The 27,137-nt window shown below is 38.0% G+C and overlaps 2 protein-coding genes across 2 annotated transcripts in view; both read right to left on the reverse strand.

Moving 5' to 3' along the window:
* Window positions 1–19,962, reverse strand: part of shtn1 (shootin 1) — a 35,498-nt gene extending 15,536 nt beyond the window's left edge. Inside the window, exons 1-5 of the mRNA XM_062430974.1 lie at window positions 19,908–19,962; window positions 16,520–16,572; window positions 14,828–14,888; window positions 7,878–7,972; window positions 2,407–2,578 (exon numbers count right to left, since the gene is read on the reverse strand). Of these exons, the coding sequence (XP_062286958.1) occupies window positions 2,407–2,578; window positions 7,878–7,972; window positions 14,828–14,888; window positions 16,520–16,572; window positions 19,908–19,962 (436 nt within the window). The remainder of the gene's footprint in view (window positions 1–2,406; window positions 2,579–7,877; window positions 7,973–14,827; window positions 14,889–16,519; window positions 16,573–19,907) is intronic.
* Window positions 19,963–20,841: 879 nt separating this feature from the next.
* Window positions 20,842–27,137, reverse strand: part of atp6v1ba (ATPase, H+ transporting, lysosomal, V1 subunit B, member a) — a 45,464-nt gene continuing 39,168 nt past the window's right edge. Inside the window, exons 11-14 of the mRNA XM_062430350.1 lie at window positions 26,423–26,505; window positions 26,083–26,187; window positions 25,339–25,468; window positions 20,842–22,008 (exon numbers count right to left, since the gene is read on the reverse strand). Of these exons, the coding sequence (XP_062286334.1) occupies window positions 21,866–22,008; window positions 25,339–25,468; window positions 26,083–26,187; window positions 26,423–26,505 (461 nt within the window). The 3' untranslated portion in view covers window positions 20,842–21,865. The remainder of the gene's footprint in view (window positions 22,009–25,338; window positions 25,469–26,082; window positions 26,188–26,422; window positions 26,506–27,137) is intronic.

Consider the following 27,137-nt stretch of genomic DNA (forward strand, 5'->3'; position numbering starts at 1 on the left):
TCCGCCATTCGCGTCACGTGACCCCCAAGACTTATTATTTGAATGTGAATTGTTTACTTTGGTCCAATTAGCAAATATAATCTTTTACTGAAATAATTATCTAGTGAAGGTCTTCACAAAGAGAGTGGAGCAGGTGAAGCCAAATGCAGGAGATGGCAGGCAGACAGGATCTAAAGCAGGTCATCAGGCGGGTGGGCTGGTGGCTGGACAGATGTAGTTGCTGTGGAGGCCAACCAGGAGGCAGGACGGACAGCCGGAGCCACTCTGGAGAAGACTACAGCTACTGTCAATTGGCCCCAGTGGGGATTGGAGACTCTGTGGCGCTGGACTCACTCTGAACTAGTCGACTAAGGAAGGACAGGTAGCAGGTAAATCGGATTAGGACTATTGGTCTATCAGGCTCAGGACATGAAGGTATTGGTCTATCAGACTCAGGACAGGAAGGTATTGGTCTATCAGTATCAGGACAGGAAGGTATTGGTCTATCAGAGTCAGGACTAGAAGATATTGGTCTATCAGGCTCAGGACAGGAAGGTAGTGGTCTATCAGACTCAGGACTAGAAGGTATTTGTCAATCAGACTCAGGACTAGAAGGTATTGGTCTATCAGACTCAGGACTAGAAGGTATTGGTCTATCAGACTCAGGACAGGAAGGTATTGGTCTATCAGACTCAGGACAGGAAGGTATTGGTCTATCAGACTCAGGACAGGAAGGTATTGGTCTATCAGACTCAGGACAGGAAGGTATTGGTCTATCAGTATCAGGACAGGAAGGTGTTGGTCTATCAGACTCAGGACTAGAAGATATTGGTCTATCAGGCTCAGGACAGGAAGGTAGTGGTCTATCAGACTCAGGACTAGAAGGTATTGGTCTATCAGACTCAGGACAGGAAGGTATTGGTCTATCAGGCTCAGGACAGGAAGGTAGTGGTCTATCAGACTCAGGACTAGAAGGTATTGGTCTATCAGACTCAGGACAGGAAGGTATTGGTCTATCAGGCTCAGGACAGGAAGGTATTGGTCAATCAGACTCAGGACTAGAAGGTATTGGTCTATCAGACTCAGGACAGGAAGGTATTGGTCCTATCAGACTCAGGACAGGAAGGTATTGGTCTATCAGACTCAGGACAGGAAGGTATTGGTCTATCAGACTCAGGACTAGAAGATATTGGTCTATCAGGCTCAGGACAGGAAGGTCTTGGTCTATCAGTATCAGGACAGGAAGGTATTGGTCTATCAGACTCAGGACAGGAAGGTATTGGTCTATCAGTATCAGGACATGAAGGTAGTGGTCTATCACACTCAGGACAGGGAGGTATTGAACTAGCCAGACTCAGGACTAGAAGATATTGGTCTATCAGGCTCAGGACAGGAAGGTATTGGTCTATCAGACTCAGGACTAGAAGATATTGGTTTATCAGGCTCAGGACAGGAAGGTATTGGTCTATTAGGCTCAGGACTTGAATATATTGGTCTATCAGGCCCAGGAATAGAAGGTAGTGGTCTAGCAGGCTCAGGACTAGAAGGTAGTGGTCTAGCAGGCTCAGGACTAGAAGGTATTGGTCTAGCAGGCTCAGGACTAGAAGGTACTGGACTAGCAGGCTCAGGACTAGAAGGTATTGGTCTAGCAGGCTCAGGACTAGAAGGTACTGGTCTAGCTGGCTCAGGACAGGCAGGCTACATACAACAAACAGGTTCAAGAACCTGAGCCTAATCGACTGGACTTTAGGCTGGTTGCTAGTAGTCTGGGCTGCAGGCTGAAGTGCAGGCTGGAGGCTATCATACTGGTGGCTAACACTTATGGAGCTTTACACTCTCACACTCTCATCAAGTTGGCATCAACCTCATATCAAGAGCAGGATCCTCCTTGTGGACGGACTGAAAAATGTAATGATGTGTTCACCATCAGAGTCATTAGGATAGATCAAATGTCCTAAAGCAGGATTGAGCTCTGCTGGGTCCATGGCAGGCAGATAGGATCAGAAGCAGAAGCAACCAACAGAAACTGTGACACAGGAAGAGGCAAACTAAGCACATGACTAGACAAAGACTGAACTGAGAACTGGACTAACACTAACTGAACTAATAGAGAGATGAGGTGCAGGTGGAGAAACAGGAGAACAGACAAGGAGCTGATTGGCTGACACAGGGGGCAGGGTAGGGCTGAAGAGATAACAGGGCAGGTGGGTTTCTATTATAAAATTGGTATTTCCAAGACAAATTCAATTCAACAGGCAGTTTAAAAATAACCATAACAGAATACATTATACAACTGTTTTATAGGCTGAGTAGGGAGCTCAGGCTGGATCATTAATACATAAGAATACTGTGTTTAGAGATGTAAATAAAGTACATAGTGTAGGTAACCTTTATTTTACAGTCGGGGGAGTTGGAGACATCTTTTACCTGAGATGGTGGTCTGGCACTCGGGGGAGAGTGAGACCTGGCAGGCTTCATGTATCACTTCACCCTCTTCCTCCTCTTCATCGTCAAGGTTAATCTCAGTGATGATCTCTGGGCTGAGGTGGGACAGCAACATCATGCTCTTCCTCTTCAGAGAGCGGTTCTGGCGGTTCAGCTGCAGGGAGGAGAGACAGAGAGACACAGAAGAGGAAATACAAATGTCAGTGTCAAGAATACCATGAGAATGGATCAATTGCACTGTAAAAAAAAACGTTTAAAAGTGTATGTCGGATTTCATATTTCTCAAAATGAAATAACCTTTTCAATGAATGCTTTACACATTCCCTGCAAAATAAAACCTTGAGCCTTACAGGTGTCCATAAAACTGATATTTAAGTAAGTTTCACTCCAAATAGTTAAAATTGTAAGCTTCAAACGTGCCAAACCATTTTCTATTCACTAGCCATTGGTACCATGATCAGCAGATATGTTCATATTGCAGTTACACATCTGGAACCACTGGCAAAGAGTACAGACTCAAGCACTAACCCAAACTCATACATTCATCTTTGACCACATTAGGAACTAATGAAGTTGTATAACTAAGTTTGGGAACAAAGACCATGCCTCATACCACCCCCCCCCCCCCCCCCCCTCATTTCCACATAAGAACTACTTAAGTCATACCTTAACCCCTCCCCCCCTTCGTCGCAATAAATCTTTAAACCCATCCGAGTTGGCGTGGTCTTTGTTAGTGAAAGAAGCGTTGTAGCCTACCATTCACCTCCCTGCAAAAACTTGGTTAATACAGAGATGCACAAAAAAAAATAACATACAGTATTTCAAGTTTTATGGAAAATGAACATTAAAGTCTTTTAAATGATACTAATAATAATAATAATACATTTTATTTGTAATGCACTTTACATGAAAAAAAAAACAAATCTCAAAATGTGAGTGATTGCACAGATAGTATCACATATTATTTACAGTGCATATTTCATATATTGTATTTTGTTCTGAAATCTTGAAATGACATATAGTAAAACGAAAATCGATGGCTGGACTAATTTACACTTGCTTAAAGATGAAATGACAATCTGAAATCTGTCGTACATGATTAACCAGCAACTTTATAAGTAGGAGACTTCTTTGAATGGAAAATAATTTTAAAGATAATTAGCTCATCAATAGCTACAGTCATACAATCATAGCTACAATACACAACCATGACAATAACACTTAAATGTAAATATGTGTACTTTTACTTAAGAGAATGAATACAGTCACCAAACCTCAACACAAGATTATACCGTGCATCCATAGACACAACCTCATGCACATTTTATGACATATTAAACATGTATTCCCTAAAACATGACATGAATCCAACAAAAACTGACAGAGCTCGCATTTTTTACAGCACCTCTATTTTTCTAAATCTGAGTGGCATGTGTGCTTTGTATTAAGCTGGTGAAAAATGGGCAAAGAAATAAGGTAGCGGAGCGACAGACAGACGGGGCAGATGAGATGTTGTTCTGATTTCCTTTTTTCTTTAGCCCTGCAATCAGTCATAATGGCAGGACGCATGCAAAAGCAATGATAAGGTGTGAAAAAAACAGACATCATTAGAGGAGAACAAGCAGACGAAGAAAGAGGCAGTGAATATCTCTCCTTTTTGATGTAATCACAGTTTTTTCTGATGTGACATGTATTTGCATTTTGCATTTCTGTGCATCATGTTTTTCTGTGTGATTATCGCTTCCTGAATGTATTCTTATGTGGCATTTTGCTTTGAAATTCTTTGCAAATTGACCAGTTTTACATGAAGCATACACATACTAAAATTGCCACAATGGCCATTCCATTTTCTAAAAGTTCAATCATCACGACAGCCATATGTATCAATTAAGTAATAAAAAACATGAATGAAGCCTATGGGAAGGAGATGGATGCCAATTATGCATGGTTTCTTGATGTCATCTGAAGGAAGAAAAGTGCCTGCAGACGGGGAAAAAAAGAAGGGAGAGAAATAGAAAGAGCGAGCCATAAAAGAAACATTTATTAATGGCACCCTGGTGGGAGCAGATTGCAGCAATTCCATCTTTTGATGATGCCCTTCAGACTGCATCTTTTTTTTTTTTTTTTCTGAAATGCAATCAACAATACGTAACATGGACTCACATTCTTTTGATAATAATCTACAATTGGCGAGAGATGTACGTATAAAATTACATACTCAGATAAATCAAGGCTGGCATAGCATCAGGCTAGCGCTCTGCGGAGGTCACTATTACAAAGTCACAGCCCCTTCATCTTACCTTTTGATCAAACATCAACACCAAAAACATTAAGCATCGTAACCGCATTCCGATTTGACTGGTTGCAAATTGCTAACACCCTCCGGGCCCTTTTTTAATTCTAAATGTTGAGGAGTTAAGAAATTGCTCTGAACTTTACCTTCTTTTCAAACCTGGCCGTGGCAATATTTGGTATGCAAAAATGATCATCATTGGGTACAAAGAAATGTAATACAGAGTTAGATGTGTGTGTCCTCCTCTGGGAACACCTCCTCATGTATGTGGGGTTTTGATATAAATGTAAATGAGTGGTAAACTGATGTTAACACCTTCACAGTGTAGGAATAGTGACTTTACAATAATGAAATACTACTGAAAGGTCAGCAGTGTTCAAAAAGGTAATGTCTCCTGTTCCTACCTAAATATTCACAGTACTTAAATAAATCTGTTGCTTTTAACTGAAGTAATTGAATAGTTGATGTATGGATATTTTATTGTGATGGTTAATCAAGGACTACCTGCCTGTCTGCCCACTACAGAGTGTTCATACAGGCTGCTACTGTATGTTTCTGAGCCTTTCTGATTTCTAGTTATTGACACTGTTTTATATTAAGGATAAGTATGAGGAAACTACAGACATCAAATAAAGCTTGATAAAGAAGCAATCTTTCTAAATTCTAACAAACAAATAGATGAATTCCTGCTGTCAGACCAGGAATGGGCCAGTTTCCTGCAGCCTCTTCGTGGGACTGTTCAGTGGCCTGATATATTATGTCCTTTGTGAAGCCAGTTCTTGCAGTGGGTCAGTAGGAAAGGAAATCTCTCTCCTATATTTCAAGGCAATTGGTTTGGTGTGATCAGCTGTTACATATTCACTCTGTGCAAACCCTATCCATAGAGTACAGTAACAAATTGGAATGACAGTCAGTGTTTGTTTGTTTTTTAAAAACATATTTTGAAGCAATAGCCACAAAAGGATTGTCTTCCCCAACTGGAAATAGACAGATGATATATTCATTGTATGTCTGGTGTTAGTTAGGAGGAGAATGATAATAAAAATGTTGAAGTAAGATGAAGGCAACATTGAGTGTTGCTTGTCTTTATCATATTGTATTGGTGGTAAGATGAAAGCAGACTTCATTCTCAACAGTTCAGCTGCTACAGAAATAACACAGAGTGACGGGGTTGCCAAATCATATGTCATGCCAGCACAAATGGCAGACTGATTAGAAGCTCTGAATAACACTATAATCATGTATACAGGGATATCAATCTATTCCCTGTAAACATTGTATCCTAAAAATGGACAGATGACTCATACCTGGGATATTTGGATGCGGGTGAACATGCCTATCTTGTTACAGGGTGTCTTCCTTCATGAGTGGATCGAGTGGGAAAAGTTTTGTTTCACTTAAAAGCACCACTGAATCCCCAGAACACAACAGTGGACTGTTTGGAGTAAATATCAGCTACTGTATCTTTGGCTTCAATTGAGTATGGCTGTATGCTCAGCAGTGAATACAACCGCTCCTCTGAGTGTGTGGCCATTTGAACTGATGAACCTTCTGGCCAGCTAAGCCCAGGGCACCCAGAGTCAGACACATTTTTTCGGATGGTTCACATGTATGACTACTGCAGACATTAATATTAGTAGTAGTGGTGATTTATTTTAGTCCTTATTAACTATTTTGCACATAGAAATAAAACAATAGGGCATTAGTACTGTCATTTACACTGAGTCGTTTTTCTTTGGCCCAAACTGGCTTTGAGTAGCTATACTGAAATGAATGGAGGACATGAAGAAGGCGGTCAACTATAAAGTAGTCAGTATGTTATCTATGGTCTTTCTCAGCTTACATTATGAATAAGTAGAAAATGCATAAATATCAGTATCATTTCTGTCCTTGCTATAAATGTGTGGTTCACAGCAGCGGTGGAAATACAGCCGGTGCAGCTGCAGCAGGGCCTGTGGTCTGCAGGGCTCTTCACAGCACTACAGTGTAGGACCCCCACAATGAAAACATATATAGATGGACCAATCAAATGATTTATCTTCAAATAATCAAACTTCTGTATATCATTTTAACTACATTTCCAATTACATGCCATTAGCCAACATAATGCCATTACTTTTGTGGGGAAGGCATTTCAGATTCAGGATACTGTGCCTGTTATCTGTTATCATTTGTTGGTTGAATCAAGTCAGTACTTGCGTAACAAATAATTATTATTGTAAAATATGACAGATAAATATGATACTGCAATATGAGACTACACTAAACTCCTATGGCCTCACACACACACACACACACACACACACGCTCTCCAGGTGGGAAGTGTCAGTCAAAAGAGAGTTTTTTGGAGATCTCAGCGGTTAGCCAAGTGATCGTTGAACCAGTTGTTTTGATCAACAACTAAGTCAACCTGCCCATGTATCTTTGTACCTTATGGTCATTTGGGGCAGTAGAAAAAATACTTAGCTGTCACACTTGTAAGATGGGGATGAAAAACAAGCCAATGGAAAAAAAAGAGGACAGAAGCCTATAGAAAGCTACGAATGAAAAGCCTAAAAGTCGACCTTCACCATAATTCTCCCTCAGCCTCCCACTGCCCAAAATCTGGTCCGACCAGGTGGACTATGAGGGCTTTTGTCCAGAAATTGAATGAGAAATGATTACAGTGATAAGCTCAGCACCAGTTGACTGTGAAATCACTATGTGCCAGGCTCCCCCACTCTCAATCACAAACTCACATTTTAGCAAGGACTCCAAAAAAAAAAAGTGTGCTCTGAATCAAAAGAATCCAATGCAATTTAGACACTAAGATATGGGGGACAGCAGCAGAACTGGAGGACCACAGAGTGCTTTTGATTGCAACATACAAATTGAATGTGTCGAAGTGACAGTCACTGTAATACACTGACCAGAATGTCATCTTTAATGGCTGATTTGATGCTGTAATAATTATTTTACAAATGTTATTCTGAATCAACAGATGTTAAAACTGTGATTATATTTATTCCTCCCTTATTTTTATTCGTGGAAATGATTTGTTGGACTATTAAATGTCAGAAACATGGAAATAACACAGATGGTTTGACAGGATGCTGGTTCATTGTCTTTGAGAGGTAGAAGTATGGTAGACAGTATTTTTCTAGCAATGAATGAAGTGTACCTTGGAGGCCAGGACTTCAGCATTTTCTCTACACGTCCTCTCGATCTCCAGGTCCTCCTGAATGGCGCTGACCTCCTCGATGACCATCTGAGAAACTACAGAAAAAAAAGAGAAAACACAAATGAGTGAACTATACCGTCTAAATTGTATATCTCGGTGTGTAGCTCTGGGCTGTGTTCCATCGAAAAGTTGGCGATGGTGAGAGAATCGTGGTCATCAATTGAAAACGGTGATTCTAGATCTCACAAGACACGTCGTCCACCCATCACTAAACACCAGACACAAGCTGTGTCAAATATCTGACAGTCTTAGAAATTTAAGACCACATTCTAACAATGTAACTGTTGCTGTTATGTCTACAAACCAACCTATCTGAACAGTGTAAGCGCTAGATTATTATGTACATATTAGGGCTGGGAAATAAATCGATATTATATTGATATCATGATATTTTATTGATATCATCTTAGATTTTGGATATCATAGCATAATCTGTGTAATTATCTGAACTTCAGACTGTTTTTTTATTATCTGCCTTCATTCACTTACTCATTATATCCACATTACTGATGATTATTTATCAAAAATCTCATTGCATTGATATTTTTTGAAAGCAACGACCGATAGTCATCCCCAAAATACCGTCAAAATATCGATATCAAGTTAGTTGGTTATAAATATTGTGATATTGTTTCCGTGTATATCGTCAGCACTAGTACACATAGAGAAAACTAAATCCTACCTTCATGATGGTTACACTGTTTAGTTACTATTTGGTCTGTTTTAAAGCCATGTGGATTTATTTTACAGTCATTTAAGAAGCTGTAGTTTGTGATGCTGTTGGACTTTATTGGGTAATACTACGAGGTGTTTCTAACATTTTGTTTATCCCATTTATATGAATTAGGGTAAACTCATTTGGAAACATCACAATTGGCTTACACCATTAACCAGCAGCAGATGAAATTTTACTGAAACATTCATGTCAATATCAACTTAAAACATGAACTCATGGCCATTCAACCTGATCACATGATGTTTTTAAATGAGTGGGTGAATACTTATTTCATTTCATTGTTAATTGTAAGATTGTCATAACACTTGACACAGTGTCATATTTCTGCTTTCTGTTGTGTAGCCTCAATGGTGAGTGACTGCGTCATTATCATATGAATTCAAAAGGAAGTGAACTAATCAGTATATCTTTTATTCAGCTAGTTTTCTCCACCTTTTATTTGTATCAGTCAGGGCCAATGTATATTAAGTCTTTACTGAATACATGCAAGGAAGAAATTCCAGAGCATTCAGACTATGAATAATAATGTAGAGAGTATGTGGGTTGTAAAGAATGATACGTGTGACGCTGCACTTAACCCAGGGTGAAAGGAAACATTCGCTTTTAAGCCGCTGCACTAATAAGGACGTATGTACTACAACAAAGAAGGAAATATAGGGACTGAATAAAAGCACATTTATAAAGACCATGTGTGAAAGTCACTACACTGAACTACACTACACTACACTACACTACACTACACTACACTGAACTACACAACACTGAACTACACTACATTACACTACACAACACTGAACTACACAACACTACACTGTACTACACTACACTACACTGAACTACACTACATTACACTGAACTACACAACACTACACTGTACTACACTACACTACACTGAACTACACAACACTACACTGTACTACACTACACTACACTGAACTACACTACATTACACTGAACTACACAACACTACACTGTACTACACTACACTACACTGAACTACACAACACTACACTGTACTACACTACACTACACTGAACTACACAACACTACACTGAACTACACAACACTGAACTACACAACACTACACTGAACTACACAACACTGAACCACACTACACTACAGTGAACTACATTACACTGAACTACATTACACTGAACTACACAACACTACACTGAACTACATTACACTGAACTACACAACACTGAACTACATTACACTGAACTACACAACACTACACTGAACTACACAACACTACACTGAACTACATTACACTGAACTACACAACACTACACTGAACTACACAACACTGAACTACACAACACTGAACTACACAACACTACACTGAACTACACAACACTGAACCACACTACACTACACTGAACTACACAACACTGAACTACACAACACTACACTGAACTACACAACACTGAACTACACAACACTGAACTACACTACACTACACTGAACTAAACTAAACTAAACTAAACTAAACTAAACTAAACTAAACCACACTACACTACACTACACTACACTACACTAAGCTAAACTGAAATAAACTAGCTCTGTCTATGTGTCGAAAACCAAACCAATAAACTAAACAAAGCTAAAGACGTGTAGAGCTGAGGGGAACAGCACAGTCTGTGATCATTCTCATAATGAGGAACACCTTTTACATTCCAGTCTTTTTTTAAATTACTTTTCTGGCTTTTATGCCTTCATTTGACGAACACTGTAGGGTGTCAGTTGGAGAGAGGTATAGCATGTAATGCCACATCCAGATTTTGATATAAAAAAATATTGATTAGTGCAGCTTTTACTACTACCAAGGTGGTCAAAAAAAAAAAAATCAGATAAAATTCCAAATCACAAACCATAATGTTGTTTAAGCTGCAATCACACCTCAGTACAAAAAGAACGCCCCTAAAGAATGCCCTGCCACTTAACTAATTAAACATTGTGGCTGAGCGAGGGCGAAATTAAGCATTAGTGCCATTGCTGCGGGCAATTCCTTCCCCCCAGTGACACCTAATTAGGACCTTGATGAACGCCAGCGCTGGGCGATATCCACGTTCCTCCGGCTCCCTCCACATCAGTCATTCAATAGCACTTAGCTGCCAGTTTTCATCCTCGGCCCCTTCTCCGTTCCTCTCTGCCTGCCACACCCAGCAACCCTACGAAAGGACGCCTTGAACTAAATGACATGTTAATTATAATTACTGGTAGCCATGGTAAATAAACAGCGGTGGAAGTGTTGAAAGTGTATGAGGGTGAGTCAACGGGGGGGGCTCCGACACGTCAGAATTGGCAGTCTTAATTGTAAGTTTCGGCCTCCCCATCATCATCACTCCATCTTTTTTCTCCCCTCTTTTTTTGTGCCTGTCTTTTTTCATCCTCCTCTCAGGAAAGACAGTGATTACCCCTGTGCCGACGTGCTGCATAATGGTATCAGCGCCGCCAGCGGAGCAGTGAATTAAATTGTATCTGCAGCCGCTGTGAAGCCTTGATGAGGGGGGCAGATGCCTTTGTGGTGTTATCATTATAACACAATGGTCATGTTGTCATCAACCTTGCCATCGCCAATTGAAAAGGCATGATTGTGTGTTGGGGGCTTTTTTCTCTCGTCCTCCCACTACCCCCCCAACCAACCCTGCCGCCCCACCCCCAGCCGTTTCGTTGTGAATAGGAGCAATTTTCTAAGAGCTATGAAATCACGTAATAGGTCCTAATATGCAGCTGCTTGGCACAGTGAGGCAGCCTCTATTAATGCGGAAGTCAAACACAATATGTGTTTTGGCTGGAGAATCGCTGAATACACTAGCACGGGCCAGATTTATTCAGATGAAAATCCACACAACTGTCACCGTCACAAAGACAAACTATTTGCTCCATCTTTTGACATGTGGTGCCCTATTTCAAATTCTGTCTTCACTAAAGTGGTCATAGCAAAGCATTCAACCTGTAAGGAAAATCATTTTGGAAAATTGAATGGTGGGCCAAAACATTTGAAACACATTTGTAGTGTTGGGAAACACATTTGTGATGAAAGCTGGAGCAGCGATAGTGCTTTTCCAATGTCATTATTTGGCTCCTGGTTCACATGTTTGTGCAGCTGCTATCATTTTCTAAACATTATACATTCATATTAACACAACATATGATCTCTTTGTTGTTGTTACAAATGACCTAAAGTATTTTTCTTCTTAACATTCTTAGTGCCATATTTTGTCTAGGGAGCAACTGATGAGGATTTTTTGGGGCCGATGCTAATACCGATATTAGGGAGTAAAACAATTCTGACATTGATGTATCGATAATTATTGAATTTAATAATTATCAATGATTATAAACAAAAAACAGCAAAACCATGAATGTATATATCAAACTTGAATTAAGAAGAATCAAATATATATAAAATGCTGCCTATATAACTTTAAATCATTTTTAAAAATCTTGACACATATCGGACAACATATATGCAAATCCTGATATATCTGTGATCGGCCAATATCGGCTGATAATATCAGCGGATTGATATATCTGTCAGGCTTTCATTTTGACATCAAAGGAATATTAACTTTAACTCTAAATATCTGATTAAAATGTGTTTGAAAGAAATAAATCTGCTTAAGTCAAATGTTATTATGTTAAAAGTCACATACAATAAACTGGCCAAATACAAAAAAAAGACTAAGTCACACACTTAACTGAATTTATATCAGATTTCATGTTATCTTCCAGTGGTTTCTTGACATTTGATCAGATTTTTGGTAAATATTCATTGTGATAAAAATGTCTTTAGTGTCATATTGAGTTATGGAACAAAATAATGAGCATTAATAAAACAGCAGTCTAACAGACAGTGGACATTATGTTTTGTGATGGTGCAAGCAGCGGATAACAGTTTGGTATTTTCCTAACCTAGAATGAGGCTTTTGCTGTCTGTGTGGTATTTCAGAGGAGAGGAACAAACAGGTGGGAGGTTCATTCAAATGAGGTGGCAATCTTAAGGCAGCGGGACAGATATGATTATAAATCTGCAGCTGTCTGTTTGAGTGCTTTGCCAAAAAGGCATTTCCATTGAGTACATCTGTCCACTGTGTTTACCTTGATTAAAACACACACATCGTTCTGGTCAGTTATAACTTTGTGTTCTGCCTGTTTATGCAGGGAACACCAGATCAGGTCTGATCAATCCTCATCGTCGTCTCTTTGTCAACTTTCTATTGAGGAAAAAGTGGCATTTAAAAAAAATTGGGAATGCATTATGGTGCAAATACTGCTATCACAATTATGGCCAACAACATGAGATACAGCTGAATTCACATTTCCTTTATTTATGATGGTTAAAACCAGAAATATGATTGGCTGAGAGTGTATTTGATAATCACTACGACCTCCTATTTATATCCTACTTTACCCTTTTGCATACGGTGCTGCTACATATACATGAACCAAAACAACAGGTTCATTTGGAGATGCCTGTATAGTCTATGTGCTCAAGACTTACCAATTTGTAGCTTTGTTGTTGAGCTTGCACAGTTCAAATAAGGCCCAGTGCTTCCAATATGTCTTATTTTAGAGAAATCTTAATGTTTGTACGAAACATACAGTACAAATTCAGAGGGTAAAGATAAGATAAGCAGAAATGATGTGACATCACACACAATATGAAAGGCAGCTGATGGTCAGATTTTGACATGAGGTTTGATATACATTAAAGTCTTGGAGATAGAGCTGTTCTGAACTGATCTGATTGGCTGAGTTTAAGCTCTAGATGGAGGCTATCCAAAGCTGATGTAACATTAAACTGAAGCATGATGGAAAAAGTCAGATTGGAACCGAGGAGGCAGCTGATATGTAATCAAGTGAACACCCACATCTCTCAAGCTCTATTCCATCCACTTTGTCTCCAAACTCAGGCTGAGATACTCAGGTGATGTCAGTTGAGTAATCTTTTCAGACCTGACAAAGCTCCTCCAGAGTTGAGTGTAACCTACATATTTATACAGACCGAGTATCACTCCTTAGGCTAGTAAATTTACTTAAATGTCAGATTGGTGGAGTGCCCCTTAAAGCAATAAAATGTGGCAAAATTGACTACTTCATGAAATACATTTCTACAATATCTTCAGTTTTTTTATGCATTTCATACTAAATTACCAGTGTCATATAACACCTGATGCTAACAGTACTGGATAATGAAGTACATATGACAGTGAGATAGTCACCAGAGAGTCTGCTGACTTTCTACGGTAGTAAATGGCAAGCTCATCCAAGTACAGTACAAAAACTAAGACTAATGACATTTTGATTATTACCTTTATCTTGTGTTGCTTCTGTGTCCCTGAGGTTTAACAGTTAGCTTACAGTGACCGGCCAATTAATCCAATACAACAGCTCTGCTATAAATTCTACTTTTTTCAAGTTTATGCATTTTCCATTCTCAACATTGTCAAAAAAGTGATAATTTAACTTTATGTTTATTACTGAGGTGGTAATAAGTGGTAGTGATGGTGTATTTAGGTGCATTACATTGACTGGTCTTCCTAATATTGTTCCCCCCTCATGTATGTTAATGGAGTGGACAAAATATTAGGAACATCATCCAATATAATGCACCCTAGTACTACACCAGTATAAACTTCATAAAAGTAGAATTTATAGCAAAACTGTTGTATTGGATTGAATTAGAGTGCACAGATGAACCTAATGAAGAGGTCAGGGGTCAGGGTTAGGGTGTATATGCTTTTTTTTTGTCCTCAGAAGCCTTCGTAAGTTTCATTCAACCAATACTTGTATTCCTATTATCAAAGTATGTTCAGTTTGGATGTATTATGAGACATGGATACTGTGTAGATGGTGACCAATGAAAGTTCATCCAGTGTATATGATGATTTTTTCCCCCTCTCGTCCTACATTGTGATGCTTGCTGATACTAAAATGGTACTAAAAGGAAGGTAATAATTATAATTTGAGGTCAATTGATGCATCTTTTATAATGACTATGGGGAGAATGATTTAAGGGTTGCAGAGCTACAGTTGACCAGTGGGGCTGTTCAACACTGTATATAACCATATGTTAATAGAAGCATGGATTAGAGCTTGATAATAGAATCACTTGTCTTGTGTATAGACATAGGAGAGATAAACATACCTTGCTGGAACTCATTGATCCTCTTGATGGCCTCGTCTCTCTCCTCCTCCAGCCTCTTGCACTTATGTAGGAGAGACATACAGAATAGCTTTAACACAGGACCGCTGCTGTTTTAATCAACCTTCAAACTGTCCGCCCATATAACTGCACAACTCTTACAACAGTTCATCTAATATAATGAACACATGTTAAATGATACTGAGAGATAAATTGGGTTTGGAGGTAGAAGGGCAGGTGATGAAACATGGTTATTGTGTCCAAAATTGACCGTGATGTTTCCTGATAACGTGACTGATGGAAATCATGGAAATGTTGTTGTTGGATTTCATTGAAAGCTGTTGTATTGTTACGAGATAAATGACACCGTCGAGCAATCAGCACACATTAGGCACAGTGTACCTTTATTTAGCTGTTGTCACTTTCAAAATGAGCCAATCCAGAGAAAAGTGCAAAAGCTTTTAATAATAGCGTTTAATAGTCACTGCACGTGCCTTTTTCTATCTCTGTGTTATCAATAATTATTACTATTTGGTAAGGGTTTTTTTTTTTTAAATCTAGCTTTAAAGTTTATCCAGATTTACTCTACATACTATTAGCTTCATGATTAAAATAGAACATAGATATCAGGGTTGGGTCCAGGTGTCCGTTTCGACACATACGCCAAACAATACCTCTTTTATTATCTGATCACACCGGGGAGTTTAGACTTCTTTGGTGCTAACTGAGCATTAACAGCAACTGGTTTTACAGTTAAAAGGCTCTGCTCTTCCAGGGAGGTTTAAAAGAAATGAAGCAGCAACAAGAATTCTGTGGAAAAAACTACTTTCACCTTAATAAACATTAGAGCCCGACTGATATGTCATTAATGTGTATTTGATCATTTTTCTTAATTCAAGTTAAATATATACTTACAAGTCTTTTTGTTTTTTAGTTAGTTTTAGTTAATTCTAGTTATTTATAATGATTCCATTCTCAGTGTAGTTCACTGTTTCAGTGCATTGTCATTTTATATAATAAAGTTTATTGTCAAACTGTAAAAAGTCATGCCTTCATTACATATCTTTGTCACAAGTGTCTGATAACTACATTTAAGGGATAAATGCAAAAAAATGTATGTTTATGTATCTATTCTTTACATGTCAAATTAGAGGATGACATATCGATATCGGAATTTTTGTACTCCTCAATATCAGTATTGGTACTGGCCTTAAAAATCCAGTATTGGTCGGAGCTCTAATAAACAAACATGGTCATTAAATCTTTGTTAAATCAACAATACAGATACATGTACCACATGGGCTGAGTAATAGTGACAAGTTATAATGACAGCAATGTACACCTGCATGAATATGATAGGATGTAAACATGGATGCAATCAGCCAATAGAAATGCAACTTATTTGCTCGGCCTGAACTAAAACTAAACATGGCATGAATTTTGTGTCGACGTGAAGCAGCGGTAAAACAACCTCATCTAAATGAAATATCCAATCACAGAATAAATATAGTGTAAGCAAATCTGACAAGACATTTGATGCCAGCATGACAGTTTATGATACTGCAGCAAACACATTTTTGGTGATTTGGTTCCGAAACAGTACTTAAGCTTTGTACCCAGTCTTTACATGTTCCACTATTTAGAGTTTGGACCAGTACTAACAGCTAAGCATTAAAATGAATTCCTTAGACATACCTCATTTGTTGCTGTCTCATGCTTCTTTTGCAGGCCTTCATACTCCTGTATAGCTGTGGGAAGTAAAGGATGCCAGTAAGCCATCTTCATAAGAAAATCACAATTAACCAAATGTCAGTGAAGATCACAGAAGTCACACCTTCCTGTTAAAAACGTCTGTAGCATGTGATGACGTCTCATCCAGTGACTACTGCGGCTTGTCTCCTGTGTCAGCTGACTATCACAGCATGGAATGTTGAGTTTAGTAACGCCCCTGTTGTGTTAATATTTGCTTTTTGGGTTTAACTTCAATAGTAACAGCTTCTATAATCAATGTTCATTAATGAAGATAATCTGGCTGGTCAGTGCACAGATAAATGTGGTGATGCTGGAAACCAGAAACATACACTTAGACATTCACTTTTATTCAACGCAAGTGTCTCAGAAGTAAAATATTGATTTCCGGAACGTCATTAAACTTTCTTTGGTAGTTATGAGTCATTGGGATTGGAGATTCAAAAGAGGCAATATCTGTCATTAATTTGAACTATTCAGAAAAATCGGGTTTTGTCTGGCTCTTTCAATGATGTAGAACAGTCACTGAAGTGGCAATAAATCCTGCCAGAGATAGTCCACATTTTTGTTTAGCTATATCCACTGATAAGAGGGACCAGTATCTTAATAAACACAGCTGGGGAGATTGTGACATTGGTCTATGCAACCACTCTCTGATACTTTTAATTACTTTGTTTCCAAAAAAGGAGAAAGAAAAGAACATTCACACATTTAATGAAGTACCTTTCTAGTCTCTACTACTTCTCATGACATTCAGGAAACTGACTCACAAAGCCTTTTTTTTTAGCATTGAGGGGAAACTGTGAATCAAAGGCTTTTTTAAAGAAACAGTCTGATATTTTGGGATGCACTGGTTAGTAAGCATACCCTCCAGTATGGTCCAGAAATAACTGAACATGAGGGGAATCCCTGTGCATTTACTCTGCCTCAAAAGTTTAAAAAAAAGTCCATCCTGAGGGGAACGTGAAAGTCTAAATGTCATGGTAATCGACTCTAACCACAGCCTCATGGTGGCATCAGAGGAAAAATTAGGGCATCACTAAAGTCATTGTGATACATGTTCTGGGAACTATAAACATCATGCAAAAATGTTCCGATTCAACCAGAGGTTTTTTTCATTGGACAAGCGAAAATTTTAAGCACTCTTATCGGGATTTATCCACTGGACATTATAAATGTGTATGCAAAATGTTGTGATAATTAATTTAACAGTTTTCAAAATTTCAAAAGTATCACCAAAGTCAGTAGAATTCATCATCTGGGGACTTTCCATCCAATAGTTGAAGAGATATTTTAACAACAGACCTACGCTGCCATCCACAGAATGAAAAAAACACCATTGAGCCTTAAGATACTTAAAGGTGTACAGTCATATCTCAAAAGGCACAGAGCTTTCATTACCCTCTGCACTGTATCATGATTGTGGGCTGTGGTTTATCAGCAGGATTACAGCAGTTAACTGTAGAGAACTCCAGGTACGCTATGCGAAAATTGACTTGTGATGATTTCAAAACTTATATTTTTCAGTAATATTTACTAAACTAAAGCAAAATATCAGCTAATATGAAAGGGGCTCTAAAATGAGTCCTACTTTATTAGCTGATCTTGATGCCATGTCTAGTTTTAATATCTTCATTATATCAGTTATGTCCTTTTAAAAGCATATTTCTGGATTCATTTGTGTTTTATTACTGCACATTATAGTAATACTTCAGCATAAGAGTAGGCTTCCGTACACTGAATGGAGGAAAAGAGGAAGGGGGTATAAAGGGTCCCAGAAGTTCATTTTCGCCCTTGGGCCACCCAGCAGCTTAGTCCGGACCTGCTGTGCACACAGACCAAAATCAAGTTCCTTGCATGGTGTGCCAAAATCAGAGGGCAGAAAATAATGTGGGCGGTGTGCTAATAACAGAGTTGTGAATTATGCATCGTTTAATCAAATGATTGATTCTTAACCATTCTTACACTCACTACAGTCATCCTCTTTTTCTCTGTTTCTTGTATGATTCCGCAGTTACAAATAATAATATATATATTTCCAGTGTTGGGGAGTAACTACTTACATGTAACAGCGTTATGTAATGTAATAACAAAATAATTAGTAATTAGTAACTATTACAGTTACTGATGAAAATGTTGATGATTATAAAGGAGGTTACATCTGAAGTCACACCTTTAAGATTTTAAACTGACTCCTCATTTTTAAAAGATATTTAAAATGTTACTGAATACATATATTGCTGTTTTTAATTCTATTTGTTTTATATTTTGTAAATAAATCATGATGTTGGCTTAAATGGTCACAGTACCAATTAAGCCAAACCCAGACTTCATACTTTTTCATAAAACGTACTTATTTACTTTATATATTTTTTAAATCTACATGAACTAATGAATACATTTTCAAATGAGAGATAAATGTTGCTTTATAAGAAATGATCTCTCTTATAAATCATCATGTCAGTATCCATGAAAAACAGCTGGACTTAGATGTTGGTGTTTAATGGGAACACTTACCCTAACAGCTGGAAACATTGGTTAGAACATTAGAAAAGTCATCAAAAAGTCATCACATGTAATAAGTTACATTACTTTGATGAAGTCATTGAAATAGTTACATTACTTATTACATTTTAAACAGAGTAACTCGTAATCTGTAACCTCTTACATTTCTAAAGTAACGTTCCCAACCCTGTTTATTTATTATTTTATAATAAAGTCAAAATGTGCTCTCTGGGTCAATGTTCCCAGTTCTACACAGACATGAATAAGAAGTAAAGCTGCACCATCAGAAGGAGTAAAAGCACAGTGTGAGTACAGTAAGTCCCCTGAGCTGCTGTTTGGACTTTGGCCCTGCAAACAAGAACCCTTAAAGCTGGGAAAGTAAGGAACACCTGCAGAAGTCACTGAGGTTGTTGACTATCAAAGTAAATTTAAAATGACTATTCTGTATGTAACAAACTGTGGTCACACTAAAAAACTGCTTTTCAACATAGTGACAGGTGATACAGGTGATTAAACCTCCAGCTTCTATAAAATATAAGATATCAAACCACTGGAGGTGGTAAATAATGTGGGGAAATATTTATATTAAAGTCAAATATGGATTCGTGTATGACTTGTATGCTTCCCCTGTATCCTCCTCTAACCCCACCCTCAAGAAAAACACACCTTAAACATTCTTTGTAAGTCATAGTCGACCACTAACGTTACAGCACCAATGTTGCACAATTTATATGAAGCGAAATTTCAAACGTTAATGTTACCATGTGTTATAAAACAGGAGCAGTTGTAACTATATGACATAAACATTTAATATTTCCAAAAATCTTACCTCGGTCTGACAACTGTGTGACCAGAGTGATTTTCTCCAGCTCCTCTGCAGCCATGACGACTAATTGTCCAAAGTTCAACAGGAAGTGCTGATTCGAGGCAAACCTGTCCGAGCGCGAGCTATACAAGCAAACAGGTGCATTAACACGAGCCCTGCTTATCTGTTGTGTCTACATCTCCAACACAATGTATAGTGTTATATTAAATATGGTGATTGCTAACACCATATATCATATAAACAATATTTACATACAAAACATCGTTCTTGGAAAAAAAAAAAAAAGACTTCTTAAAAATGTTCTACATCCGCCTCTGATCACCACATTTCATACTGTTTTTTTTTTTTTTTTTTTCTGGGAGTGAAATTGGCTTGACTACAAGAAACAAGAAAAAATGAAAGAATTTCAGCATTGAATTTCCATCTTTACCAACAATATGTGAAACAAAATAGTCTGAGCTCAAAGCTCCATTGACCCGCTTTTCAGAGGAGCACATCATTTCATACAGAAAAATGGATCCATAGTGTTCACACCAAACTGTGCTCTTATCAGGCTGTAAACACGTGTTGAAAAAGCTATGGTTTATAGAGTTAGTAGTTAGCAATGACAATTAAAAAAACAAATAGGTAATATGTGATGTGTACAGTCTAATCAGCAGATTATGTGGTGCGGTTGGTAGAAGGAAAACACTTGTCTCTGCATTCTCACAAAACCCTTCAAATATATATTAATTTAAAGCAAATTTGAGCAATGACCAACATATTCATCTTTAATAAGATTACTTATGACATTTTACATGTTGCTAAATGATGTTGATTGATCACAGTTCCTCCCTGAATTAAAGAGCTGACTGTCTGAGGATGCTGAGAAACTTTATATAAAGAATAACTGTAGATAGATGATAGATGTATAGAGCTGAGACAATAGAGACAAGTATTCTCATTTCATTTAATTTATTCATGGACACATAAACTCACAAAACCATCATGGTTGCACAACAAAGAATTAGTTTCTGTAGACAGTGGGAATGTTTAATATACTCTTATATACGTGTATACTTTTAGCAAACACAAATCAAACAACAGAACATTAATAATGTAAACATCCACTGTATTCTTGTAGAGGAAGCAAGAGGGACCGCAACAGGGAAGAAAGAGTCGAAGCCAACAAAAAAATACTGCAGTTGCCTTTTAAAGAATTCATGTGGGTGGACAAAATAACAGGAACACCCTGGAAGTAAACACCAATTTGCTGATGTTCATAATGTTTAGTTTGTGAAATTGTAGGTTTGTAGTGTTGTTCAGCAAAAAACACTTTTAGTTTAGAAAATGACAATCAATTAGAATCAACACTTCAGACAGTCTCAATAAAAAAAACATTATCTTTCAACAAACTGATACTGACTGCAGGGATACTGTCTTCTGTAAGTTCGTCAACCCTCATATCTACACACAGCTTTCTTCAGTTTGAATCCTCTTATTTTGGTGGGTATGGATATTACATAGTATTTTCTTTTAAAAAAAGAAGAAGAAGAAGAGGGTGTTCCAACAGTAACACCTCAATAAATAAGGACTGATCTATCATTTTAAGGATATGTTCACTTCTTTTTTTTTTTTTTGCAATCAAGGGTAGATTACAACCACAGACAATTTCCATACACAAGTTCTGGACACAGATACGCTACAGTACATCTACAGAAGGGGGGGAGATCATTGCCCTGTTCTAATTCAGGGTAGGGAGAGAGGGGGGGCTAAGGTGAATGACAGGAGAAGGAGATGAATTGGTGGTAATGAACAGTGAAAAAAGAAGGGAGGTGAGGTTTGGGATGGAAGAAGAATCGACATCAGTCAAGAGATGCACAGGCTGCGATGGAAGAAAAGAGGGGGAGGAGGAGGAGGGGGAGGAGGGTGGTGGGTAGGAAGGTGAGGGCTTTAAGAACAAGAGCATCCCTTATGGCGCCTCAGTGGCGGGCGGCAGACTCCCTGGGGTAGAACTCTGCCAGGGTGCTCTGAGGAATCCTCTTGAGCATCTCCTTGGGGAAGATTCGCAGCAACTGCCAGCCGATGTCCAGGGTCTCATACACCGTCCTGTTGTCATATGGGCCTGAGGGACACACACACACACACATTACTGCTACTGTATATCACATGAGGTAAAAAATACTCTTAAAAGCAGTCAGTCAAAAGAAAAGGACACCTGGAAAGTAATTGTTAATTCAGATTGTTGGCCTCTTGGAGGAAGCAAAAGAAAAAAAGCTAAAACCACAATGACATAATTACCTTATAAAACGGTAATGACAAATGTGGTATTTTGTGCTTATTTACACAAACAGCAAACAGTTTGTGCTCAGAATACTGTCTGATGGGATGTATAAGTCATCACTCTGTTGTTCTGCTTATATATTTATATGTACATAGAGAGAGAGAGAAAGATGGAGAAATACTGAGAAAGCACACAAGGTAGGGTCAATTGTGTTTATTTTTCAAGGACAATATTCCAATAGCGAGCTCTCAAATTATTTGTGCCATGACAATCCCTCCATTCAATTCCTGATCAAGGATATAGTTTGAAATTTTATGATTTCATTTTCTTTTCTTTTGTGGTGGTCAGCTATCAGGCAAGCAACAATTCTGGTGTAATTACATTAGGTGGAAGATATGAAGCTCGGGTATATAACAAGAGAGAGAATTGTGGTGTATCTAGAAAATGATCGGTTTATTAGAGCTCAAAAAATACACAAAAGCAACATTACATTGTTTATTATATCTCGCTGCAGGTAAAAATGAGGAATCATAAGCTTATCTGAATCACCTTAATTGAGGCTTTTTTAAAAAGGTTTGAGTAGAATATGAGTGTTTCGGTCTGTGGTAGACTGTAACGCAGACAGGATCCAGCCAGTACTTGTTAAGACTTTAAAAATGTTAAAGACTGGAAAGAAAAATCTCCCAATTGTTTGCTGAGATGACAAAATCAGATAGTTTAACCCTCCTGGTGTCGTCAGGTCAATTTTTACACAGGAGGACAACAGGTGTGATTATGTGCCACCATTAAAACAACATCATCACTAAACTTTGACTTATACCAGTCTGTGATAATCCATCAACGTATTTTCTTAAATTTAGTTAAAATAATTCATTATTTTTAACTCAAAAATGAGGTATAGTTTCATTTAAATGAGGCCTACTGACCATCATTTCCAAAAATAAGTGTAAAACCTGTGGTAATAAGTTGGAATGAAGTTGGCTAAAAAGGTCCAACGCAGAATTGGGTGATAATTTCTACCTTATGTTTTATGAGCAGTCAGTTTTGACTCAGGTGGACAACAGGTGTGATTATATGCCACCATCAAAAAAATCTGAAAGGTTTCAAAGCAGCATCACGACTAAACTTTCTGTGATTCAATCAATATATTTGCCTCCGATCTCAAATTTAGTTCAAATAATTTATAATTGCTTTTAAAATCAACTTCGGTGCAGCTGCTGGACTCTATTAGTTAAAAAATAAAGGTTAAAAAATGTTGCTGAGCTGGTGGATTTGTGTTTGTCATAACAGAGAATTCAATCAATCCCGATCAAAATAACTTTATATTTTAGTGCCCTTCACCTTCTGACAATACATTTCCTAATAAATATCTAACAGCACTGTTATCTGCTAACTGACCTTAGATGTAGTTGGTCTCTGCTGTGGACAGTTTGGTTTCTAATGGAGGTTGTTGTACAGTAACTGTTTGGATATTCTTGTGTGTGTGTGTGTGTGTGTGTGTGTCCATTTTCCATCTTTTCCCATCTTGTCTTGCTGTGATGACTATTCTCCTGTGGAATCCCATCAGCGCTCTAAAGAGGAAATACAGCTCAGCGTGTACAGAATCTAGCGAGAAGGTTAAACTGTGTCAGTGCTGTGCTTTGTTTAGTCGTAGTTACCACTAAGAAAAGAGATGGCCGGGTATCCTCGACCAACAAAGGTACGAGGAAGCGACACAGATCAATATTTTCCAGGGACAAACAAACTCAGAAATACAATGTGAATGTCACGTCAACCGCCGTTCTCAAAGCAATATGCTGTAACGGACGAGTTAAAATACTCGATAACGTGAAATGTTCTCTACTGATTGCTAGTTTCCTCTTTATTTGAGAGCACCACTCCACATGTATTCTGATCTTATTTCTGTTTAAAGATAATTAAAACATTAAAAATATTTGTTTTTATTTTAAAGCATAATATGTAACATCTGCACTCCAACATAATTACCCCGGGCTTTAATAGAGAGGTGCAACATAAGTGTAGTGACTGTATATAAAACACATGTTCGGTAAAGATCACCTAGGTTACGCAAGCAAACAAGAGACGGGAGCTAGCTGCCGATACTCACCTTTCAGAGTGATAAATAAAAGCATCCTCCTGGGAACACCAGATCATGTTAACCCTCTTGAGCTGCCACCACTCTCACCTTTTGAATTATCTTTACAATCACAGTACCAATGATGTGGAAAAGTTCCATATGTGGTTCAATTTATAATTTAACAGGTTGTTTTATGTATTTAAATGACAGTTTTACTGCTAACTATGTGAATAGTCTAGTTTGTTCTAAAGGTTTTTACAAACCAGTAAATCAGTCTTCTCCTGCTCCCACACTGTGTAAATAAAACAGCTGCTTTGTTATTTTATTTTATGAAGTCCTCTCCACTGATTTTACACATGAAAGTGTTTCCAGGTGTTGGAGTACTACTGCATATGCAAAAAAAAATTGTTGTGTATAGCTCTTTGTGATGAATTGCAATTGGGGCTGAAGAGAATAAGTTCGACGATGAAAAGAATGTGGGGGTGTGGAGCTAGAAAGAAGTGAAGTTAGCAGACCTCTGTAGCTGCTCCACCTCTAAACTGGAGGCATTACCATGAATCATTGACCCAACTGTCAACAGCTGGCTATAGAGATGCAGATAGACCAGTCACAATTACTTTTGTTGGACGATATATCGTCTCAGAAATAATCGCGATAATTGATATTATTGTGATTTGAAGATCATTTTATACCACTGATATAATGATAATATAATAGCATGATAATGATTGGAGAGTGGGCGCTACACTTGTGTAAAAACACAGAGTGTCATTATGGTTGGGGACAGAGTTATTTACCTTTAATTCTTCTACAGTCTCCACTCAGGACGTACACAGTGAGGAATGGAGGACACTACTTGTTTAGCCAATGTGACATGAATAGAGTCTTAGCTGCTAATGTGAAGTGTGGCAATATAGAGGTCAAAGGTCATGTCCATGTATCATATGATAAGTCCATATATAGACATGATGAAAATTATGTTATTGTACTGTAAGTAGATCATGTAATTATTGTGACAGGCCTAGATGTATTTCAACAATTACAGACACCCCACCTCTGTGACTATAAAAATACAGTAGAGAGCATCCTCTTACCCTGAGCAATGAAGTTCTTCTCAAACTTCTGTAGGAACTCAAGGTAGAGCAGATCATCAGATGTGAGGGCCTCCTCTCCCACCACAGCCTTCATGGCCTGGACGTCCTTTCCAATGGCATAACAGGCATACTGCAGAAGAGGAGGGACATGAATATGAATGATGATGAAAAATGGTGACAAACATCTGTATATAATCGTTGTCCTCTCTAATTTTTAGTAATAACAGCATACTGCATATCATGGACTCAACTATATTTCACTGCTAATTTTAAAAAACATTTCTGAACATTAGAAGCATGGAATCATAGTTATATGAAAGAGAACATGCTGTGCTTGAGGTATATTTAAAATACTTTAATAAATAACCTTTCCGATCAATATTAGCACCAAATATAATCAGTCAGTAATCACATTTTTGATGTTTAAATACAAAAGTGCTCATTTTTATGTCTGAGGTAGATTATGTCCATTTTTGATGTCTGAACAAAATGTAACTGAATCAAACCTCATTTGGGAACATTTGGGTATTGTTTGAGTGCTGCGATGATTTAAGTTACCACGACATGAAATGCAACAATTGGTCTAAATCAAAAATCGATCCTTCGTTCTGGTTGCTTCATGTGGAACAGTTGTGGTAGTTTAGCAAAATGTTGTGCTCTCGCAAAGTTTGTGTAGATGTCTTGAATTTGCTTTAATTATTGCATTTGCAAAAATCGTAAGTCACAGAGGGAATGATGTGTTACCAGCTGGTTAGAGACATCAGCGTGGTCCTTCCTGGTCATCCCCTCACCGATGGCGGACTTCATCAGACGGGACAGAGAGGGCAACACATTGATGGGTGGGTAGATCTGAAAGACAGGTACAGGACTGTCTGGTTAAACAGTCTCTGCATGTTTCTTCATAATCATTACAGTCAGTTTATTTACTTTGCTGTTAGATTAATCTCTTGAGTATGACATCAACATAAATGTAACAATAAAGCACGGGACATATTGAATCAAAGCTGACATCTTAACTAAGAACCAGTTCCGGCCCTTTGGCCCAGGTTTGATGACTGTTGTGTTAAAGAGAACTGATGAATACCTGTCTGTTGTGCAGCTGTCTGTCAACGTAGACCTGACCTTCTGTGATGTATCCAGTCAGATCAGGAATTGGATGGGTGATGTCTGTTAGAGACACAAAGAATATATGTCATCACAACATATCTAATAGTCTTGTATTCACTATGTAAAATTGATAAAACACCACTGGATTAACTTTCTATGTTGTACTATGATATACATTATATTTAATACCTACTAATAGTTGAATTTACATTCTGAGTCAAAGAATGACCGACTATTTAAATCAGTTGAATTTAGGCATTAAAGCAAGGCCACACATAGGACAGAAATGGATAGAAAGCGTTAGCTTCCCAGTTTAAAGACCTTTACTCTAAATCAAGAGGCCGAGAGCCCTTGGGAACACCAGCAGTGTTTAGTAAAAGCCGACACAATCACCTCCCTGTGATGCTGTAATGGGGGACTACTGTTCAACTAGATAGGAGTAGGCTCTTCATACGTGTTGCTATGGTAACTGCAGGCATCAAAAATGTCTCCGCAGTCCATTTCTGTCCATTTCAGATGCCTACTCCAGCCATTCAAACCATGACTTTGACGAGAGGTTTAAGCATTTTTAAACATGAAAATAGAACAAGTACTGACAGTTACACAGGTCTGAGGCCAAAGTAGGAAAACTATTAATATTGCTTTAAAATGCAAAAAATACATGGGTTCATTATTCATATTTATGTCCTCAT

This window comes from Scomber scombrus, chromosome 12 (genome assembly GCF_963691925.1).
Source record: "Scomber scombrus chromosome 12, fScoSco1.1, whole genome shotgun sequence".
Taxonomy (NCBI): Eukaryota; Metazoa; Chordata; class Actinopteri; order Scombriformes; family Scombridae; genus Scomber; species Scomber scombrus.